General features: G+C 35.5%; 2 protein-coding genes across 3 annotated transcripts in view; both read right to left on the bottom strand.

Annotated features, from left to right (window-relative positions):
- The window catches only part of LOC107757105 (potassium voltage-gated channel subfamily F member 1-like), a 28,645-nt gene extending 28,280 nt beyond the window's left edge, over positions 1-365 (bottom strand). For both annotated transcript variants that reach the window (XR_001641897.1, XM_016574482.1), the window contains exon 1: positions 281-365. The gene's annotated coding sequence lies outside the window, so the exon portion shown is untranslated. The remainder of the gene's footprint in view (positions 1-280) is intronic.
- Positions 366-1,253: 888 nt separating this feature from the next.
- On the bottom strand, positions 1,254-7,085 carry LOC107757092 (RNA-binding protein 25-like; the record flags this gene model as incomplete). The annotated part of the gene is made up of 10 exons (XM_016574471.1): positions 1,254-2,026; positions 2,587-2,634; positions 2,716-2,814; positions 2,944-3,251; positions 4,016-4,391; positions 4,465-4,615; positions 4,869-4,942; positions 5,491-5,580; positions 5,902-6,013; positions 6,808-7,085. Coding segments are annotated over 10 exons (1,629 nt in total), but the record flags the coding sequence as incomplete, so codon positions are not given.
- Between the last annotated feature and the right edge of the window lie 1,358 nt (positions 7,086-8,443).

The following is an 8,443-nucleotide window of genomic DNA, read 5'->3' as shown; positions in this document are numbered from 1 at the left end:
AGGGAACAGAGAGCGAATTTAAAAAAAGGGGGGGGGGAGTTTCGACTTTTTAAAATAATTTATTTATATATATTGTTTCGGGGTCGCTTCTAATTAAAGGCTCACTTCTGATATTATTATTGATACTTTTTTGAGGTTTTTCTCGCGCAAAGCAAATTGTAATGTGCCGTCAAAGTTACAGTAAACAGTTTTTAAAAGAAAAACAGACCATGTTGATAAACAATGACAGAACACGTAATTTTTAGAGCTGTTCTCAACGAAAAGCTCGCGTGTAACGTACCGTTGCTGTGGTTACCTCAGGCGAACTCGAGTCGCGACTTCTGTTCGCTACAGTCTGTTCGGCGACAAGTGAAAATATGGTTTGTCTTGTCTTAAACTTTTCTGATTACTGCTTGACAACCGTGGTGAAAGCACATACATGTAAAAAAATATATTTTCACGGGCAATAGTCGCGAAACTCCGAATCAAACTGTTCATTACATCAGTAACGTTACGTAATTAACGTCACTCACCTGTAGTCACTTGCACAGCCCACGGCAAGAAACTGGATATTTCCATCACGTTCAAGTTGATTCGTAAATCACAGGCCTTTTTCACAGGAAGAACGTATGAGCTAAATAAAAACACTGAATAGAGGTTTCTGAATTAGCATTAGTCACTCAACATTAGTTCTCAGTGTGTGGGGGAGAGGCGACCACCGGCATCCCTGAGTAATTGCGCCACACTTAGAAATTTCCTTAGAATTGCAATATAGACCGCATAGATGTGTTTTGATCATTTTTTCTTTTCTTTTTCTCTTTTTTTTTAAACAAGTGACTGACAATTGGACATTTCCACCATTACCTAGGGAACTTATACCGACACACTGAATTTTTATTTGGCACAATGGGAACCTGCTATTAAATACTCTATAGCTGCCGTTTAACGTCTTTATAAGCAACATTTAAATATATATATATATATATATACATACACACGAATAATTCTTTGTCCAGAGAGCAAAATTAGAGCAAAAAGTGCTTTTTAAGTAATTGGACCTTTGACTCAAAATCTAGTTAACCTGTGACAACTTGCCCTAGTCTGCCCAATTCATTGGTAAATACATTAGAAGCACTGATCTATTAAGCACTAACCATCAAGTCACAAAAAAACATAAAATGCTACTTGTTTTCGGCGGCTTCTGTTGTCAGCAATGATTTAGATCTGAGAACTATAAATGTAAAAAAAGATGAAAGTGGCAACAGTACTGGTTCTAGTTTAGAAAATCAGACATTTTAATATTTCAAAGTCAAATCAATCACCATGGAAACAAACCTTCAGATGGGCTGGTATGTGCAAAATACACCACATTCAAAACCACTGCCGCAAAACCAGACAAGCCCTGTATCTCCACAGGTATGGCTTCATTCAGCTTGTTTACAGTGAGATATTTAATCCTTATGCAAAAATTATTTTTTGTATAATAATACAGCACAGAAAAAAAAATCATCATACTTTCCTGTAATGAGGCTCGAATAATAAAAGGACAAATGTAAGCTGATTTAAATTGGTTGTGCTAAAAATTGGAGACTGAAAAGAATGAAATAAAATCTACAACTAAGTCAAATGGAAAACAGCCAGCCAAACTAGACTCCCCATTTAATCTGGGCATGAAAGAAGCTTTTGACTTTTACACGGTTTTGGCAATGCAGTCAAACCAACTGGCACATGCCTTACACACACACACACACACACACACATCAGTGTGCACATGCACACACTCATTCACACCAGTAGCTGTGCAGTTAATACTCTGGAGTATATAGGAAGAGTTGAAGTGCATCAGTCTGTGGCGTTCATCCACCATACTTTAATTTAAAGGCTCTAAAAGCAGGAGAGCGAAGCCAGATTCACTTCTTCCTCTCACCTGCGTTTCTATCACTCTCAGTTCATGTTATTTCACAAGGCCGATTTTCTTGGCCTCTGTTTCGTAGATCAGAAGTCTCCACATTTTCACTATAAACACTTCTGCTTCCTCATCCAGTACCTGTAAGAAACACACCCATGATTATCCTCACAGTAAATGGGTGAATCTCACAAAAACATGACCAGGTCACAATTCAACACAAGATTAAAAAAAAAAAGAGAGAGAAACTTTTTGTTAAAATGACTGAATAACATTAATGTACTACATGTACTTTGTTATTTTCGGTACTGATTATACCTAGATATTGTACTTACATATTGTAATTAATAACACATAGTAAGTGAAACACAGACTTTATAATAAAGTGTTAATATATAAATGATTTTATTTAAATCATTGTAAATGCTATACAGTTTTAAAAAATCACAATGCATAAAATTGAGATTTTTTTTGGCATTGTGGTAATGAGAAATGTGCTTAATTATCATGAAAAGAAATATTAAACTTTACTTATATAATATATTCTAAATATTCTATTCTATTCAATTCTGCTCTATTCTATAATATAATATAATAAGGGTGTAATATGATACTGACATGACAGGTTTTGTGAGATTCACCCAATAATATTTATTAGGAGTATGTGCAAATAACAAACCACTTTTAAATGTGCTATTTACCATGGCAACATCATCCAGAATTCCCTCTGGCGTGCTGTGAGCCATGACCTGCAACAAAGACAAAGCACACATTAATACAGAGAAAGGAAAACAGACAATATTCCCACCAAGACACAGGCACAAACACACCTTTGAACAGACAAAGTCGACTAGTGTGGCTTCCTCTTCTCCAATATATTCTATGATTTTCTTATTGATCCAGGGGCGGATCCTCCTGTCCATCAATGCCTGTGTGGGGAAAAGAGTCATCAATACATTGCATGCACATTGCTGAGCAATTACAAGCCACAATATACAAATAAACAGCCATTTAAAGCAGTCACACTAATATCTTGTCTAATAGCTTTTTCCTCTCACCGTGTCCACCATGTTCCAGTCCAGTGGATAATTAAACAGCTCTTGTTTGACTGTGGGAATTTTCTCAATCAGACTCTTGATATGTTTTCGTTTCTCTTCTGTGTTTACACCAGGCCGTGACCCTGTGACCTCTGCTCCATCTAGACTCAGGCCTCCCCTCTCATCCTCACTGTAATCGAGAGGTACCAGCTTCCTCTTTTTTGGTGCTTCCTCTGCCGCCTCCTCATCAAACTTATTAAAGACACTGTCCACCGCAGCAAGAGCTTTTCGTCTTCCTGCCTGGGGCAGTTTAGGACTACCCGCAGCACCTGAGAGACAAAAAGCAGTTTGAAGCCATTTGATGTAAAGGAGAAGAAAAACTTTCTAAAAAATTCTGAATACAGAATATCCTATCGATGTACACTACTATTCAAAAGTCTGGAATCAGTAAGATTTTTTTTATTTTGTTTTGTTTTTTAAAGAAGTCTCCTATGCTCACCAAGGCTGTATTTATTTGATCAAAAATACAGTAAAAACAGAAATATTGTGAAGTACTATTACAATTTCATCTGTTTTCAATTTTAAAATGTGATAGTTTTTTTCAGGATTTTTTTGATGAAGAGAGTTAAAAAGAACAGCATTTATTTGAAATAGAAACCTTTTGTAACATTATAAATGTTTTTACTGTCAATTTTGATCAATAATGCATCCTTTGCTCTATTAATTTCTTTGAAAAAAAAATCTTAAAGACGCCAAACATTTGAACGGTAGTGTAAATAAAAATAGATAGATAGATAGATACATACAAATATACATACATAAAAAGAAGATGTCAAATTTAAGGATGAAATTATGAATAAAAAAAAAAAAAGTCTGAATCGAGGTGTTCAGTGGTTCAGGCTGATGTAACAACTATCGAGGGTTAGACGTTTAAAACAAGAGTTAGGGGTCAAGCTCAATTATAATAATAAAGTAATTCCTATATTCCTATTCCTATATAAGAAATGTCTCACTAAATCTGAATTTGTTGCACGTCAGCTCCAATGCTTTTCCTTACAGAAAGAGCTAAAAATCGTTTTAGTAACACACAGACCTAGTTTGAGACTAAGGCCTATTTTAGGCCTGAGCTCTTCTGTAGGCGGGGCCTCATGTGAAGAGTTCTCATGCGACGTGACGCCACGTGGTGATTCGCTGCCAGGTGTGAGGGGTGTGGCACTGCCACTCGCTGAAGAAATAGAGAGCGCCGTGGGAACTGGTCTGAGTGTGGGCTTCAAGCATGGCTTGACGTCTCGGTCATCATCCTCCTCCTCTTCGTCTTCCTCTCGGTCTGTAATGTTATTGTCTATGGAGTACGCCTCCTGCTCCACGCCTCCTTTTCTCTGATGCTCCTCACAGGAGATGTGTAGCACCTCCTCGCTCTGCTCTTGCTTTAGAGGAGGCTGCCGCTGCTTCTCGGCCTCCTGCTCTATCTTTAAGGCAAAAAAACAAAGTTAGACACAGACACAGATGAATGCAGACATAAAAACGCACACACATACGCACCCTCTGAAGTTCAGCATCAGGGTCTGGGTGTCCTTCTGCTAGGAGTCTCTGTCTGATCTCCTCCAACTCATCTTTCTCTCTTTTTCTGTCCCTCTCATCTAATTCCAGCTCCTTCTCTCTGTCTCTCAATCGCTTCTGCAACGCACTGCCCCTGAGAGAGACAAAAAGAGAGCAAGACAAGAATCATAGACAGGGTGAGATATGTATTTGAACACAAGAACAGAATACTTCAACTATGGTCACCTACTGTAAAATGTTACATAAAAATATTTCAATAATATTTTGAGACTTTTTGCATAATCTTACAAACTGCTCAAGTGGAAATGATGCAGAGTAAAAACTGCATTACTGTTATTCAATTACCTTGACATGTAAGCATTTGCATCATTTTCATGGGTTTGTACCTGTAGTATTTGGGATCATCTCTGTCATCATCATAATCCTCCAGGAACTCTTTCAAGCGTTTGGCTTCTTTAGTCTGCAGAAAAAAAACTTTTATTATTTGCATAATTTTCTCTCATATATTGATGATTTTGTGGCCATTAAGTTTCCTACAGAGTGTGTCATTAGACTAATTTCCTTCCTTGTGCTATGACTCAAAAATATGACAAAAAAGATCAGACAAAAATATGGCAAAACTCTTTTAGTAAAAATTAATTATTCATATTTCCCCATGAGCTGATTCGCTACATATGTGTACACTACCATTCAAAAGTTTGACGTCAGAAATAAGTTTTTTAAAGAAATTAATATTTCTATTCAGCAAGAATGCATTAAATTGATCAAAAGTGACAGTAAAGAGATTTTGACCCTTATATATTACTTCTTGCATTAAACGGTTTAAATCTATTTGGCTACAATGGATGATTGCTTGAAATTATGGTTTGTCCGACTGAGGAGAAAAGAAAACCATTTTTAAACCATTTCAGCAGCAAACAAAAAAAAAGAAAAGAAAAGTTTTTACCTATATCATCATGTGTATAAATATACTCTGTTAGCTAATAGTTTTTATCCACTTATTCTTACCATCTCTCTATGTCTTTCCTCTTCTCTCTCTGTTTCTTTACTGTAATCCCTTGCTTTTTTCCTCTCTCTGATCTCCCAGTTCTTCAGGCGCTGCAAAAGACAAACATCACTGTATCTTACTGTGTTTGGTTTCAAGCACAGTTCTGTTTGTCCTGCATTTGAGAATAAAGGAGGGCAGATGATCTAGAAGCAGGACACTACAGAGCTCCAGAGACAGAAGCAGTGCTCTGGAATGGCACAGATTTTCTCTCACCAGCCTTTCTGCACTTTTATGGACCAAAAACCTAATAATCTAGTTTAGCACTACCATTTAGAGTAGATCAAATTCTGAATGTGCAAAGTGCAAGGAAATCATGTTTTCCATGATGTTCCATTACAATCATCTAAAACAGTCAATTTTAGATTCCAAACCTCCTGATAGGCTGCCTCCTTTTCACGTAGCTTCCTCTCCAGCTTCCGTCGTTCATACGCCTCCTCCTCATCTTCCTCGCGCTCTCTTTTCTTCTCTTCTCGACTCTTCTCCCTTCAAAACATAACGCGCCCCCACACAACATTTATTCTGTACATTAGAAACTAGCAATTACACTACTTACAGAACATAAACAACACTTACAAAGGATATAGAGACGAAGATTCTAGCTGAATCTTTTAGATGGTTTTAGAAATGTTCTAAATATTCTACTTTAGAGTCTAAACCCCATTAAATGAAATATTGCAAATATAAGCTTTAGGAAAAACACTTTAACACCTTTTTTTCTATATTTGATAAGCTACTCTTTTATTTATTTCATGTTTTATTTTATGTTTTATTCACTCTTTCATTCTTAGTTTTAGTTACTTGTTACTTTTAAAATGGTTGTATTTCTTTTAATTATTTAACAAACTACTGTTTGGCACGTTCTGTACATTGTCATATGAAACACTATGAGAAACATTACTTGAAAGGTGCTATACAAATAAAGTTATTTTCATTTGTTTGCTTTTTCCCAGAAGACAAAGTCTATACATTTCAAATGTGTATATAGCTGAATATCCAGGAGTACACTAGCAAGTAGTCAACTTCTTTGATATGGATAGACATGCACTAAAAGCCACAAAATTATTCTGATTTCATCACGTTTTTTAAAATAACATTGAATGGGTTTTCGCTACGCATTAATTAGGTAATGCGATTTATTTTCAAGTGAAACGAAATATGGGAAATAATTTCAAAATAAATGTAAAAAAATCTTGCACACTGTCGGACAACTTTATCATGCAATGTTTTGGTCAGGCAAAAAATACAGACTTTTGTAAAGATTCTGTAGTCATACACACCTTGACCTGCTTCTGTCTTTACTGCGATCACGACTTCTCTCATTCTCCCGCTCTTTCTCCTTCGTTCTTTCACGTTCACGGTCTCGCTCTCTCTCTCGCTCCTTTTCTCTCTCCTTCTGTCTCTCTCTCTCCCGCTCCTTCTCTCTCTCCCGATCACGTCGCTCTTTCTCTCGCTCTCTCTCTTTGTCTCTTTCTCTCCTCTCTTTCTCAATCTGCTGCCGTTCTTTCTCCTTCTCCTCCTCTAGTTTCTGCAGGGTTCCGGTGGGGTAAGAGAGATATTAGTTCATGTAAGTGTGAGAACACACATATAGAACAAGGGCAAAGTTCCAGAATCTCCCTGGAAACAGAAAGAGGTTTAAATAATGAAGCCAGTGTCGGAGTATGATAAAAATTTTCATGATTTTAAAACTTACACTCAAACAGATGCACAAACAGTATTCCTCTCCCATATAAAGTTTCATCCTTCTACACATAATTTGGAGAAACCATGAAAAAAATATTTCAGTAAAAATATTATTCATCATCATACATGATTACGGTCCACTTAAACCATCTGAAATATTCAAAATAAAGCAAGTAATAATTTTCATGGCAGATAAAGAGGACACACTGCACTAAAGATGCTTTCTATATGAATGACTTGAAGACATTACACAATTGTCTTTTGTCTTTGTGTTCGGAGATGCTTTCACTGCCAGAAATTACCTAGGCCTTATAAATAGGCAGGGTGGGTCAGTTTAACCATACTCCCTACCAGGGTTGCTGTGATACAAAAATAATAATAATAATAATAATCTGTAGTCTGTAACAATATGAGTGGAATATCAATATCATTGCAAAAGCAAAAACTAAAATTCTTTATAAATTAATAATGTTCAAAAGTATGGGGTTGGTAAGACTATGTTCATATTTTTGAAAGGAAGTCTCTTAGTCTGCATTTATTTGATCAAAAATACAGTAAAAACAGTAATCATGTATATAAAACATATGTGAGATATTCTGATTTAACATATCTATTTTTTATTTTAATATATTTTAAAATGTAATTTATTCGTATGATGGTAAAGCTGAATTTGCAGCATCATTACTCCAGTTTTCGGTGTCACATGATCCTGCAGAAATTATGCTAACATGCTGATCTGGTGCTCAAGAAACATTTCTTATTATTATCAATGTTGAAAACAGCTGTGTGACTTGTTTTTTTGTTTTTGTGGAAACAGTGATACTTTTTTCAGAATTCTTTGATGAATAGAAAGTTCAAAAGAACAGCATTTATTTGAAATAGAATTATAAATGTCTTAAATATCACTTTTGATCAATTTAATGCATCCTTGCTTTCAAAAACAGAAAACAAATCTTACTGACCCCAAACTTTTGATAGGTAGTGTACATACAAATACATACATATCTGTATAATAAATGTACATGCATGTATAATAAATATATAAGTACATAAAAGTATATACATACATTTATATACAAACATACATGTACACACATTTATTTAGACAGCAAAAATATGAATATTAGTAAAACTAAAACAAAGGAAAGTAGCATTTTTAGCCTAATTATTGGAGTAAACAGCAGTGTTTAATTAATATTAAAGGGGTCATATGATGCGATTTCAAGTTTTCCT

This window comes from Sinocyclocheilus rhinocerous, unplaced genomic scaffold, assembly GCF_001515625.1.
Source record: "Sinocyclocheilus rhinocerous isolate Xijiao unplaced genomic scaffold, SAMN03320098_v1.1 scaffold503, whole genome shotgun sequence".
NCBI lineage: Eukaryota > Metazoa > Chordata > Actinopteri > Cypriniformes > Cyprinidae > Sinocyclocheilus > Sinocyclocheilus rhinocerous.
This window is presented reverse-complemented; position numbering and strand designations above follow the sequence as displayed.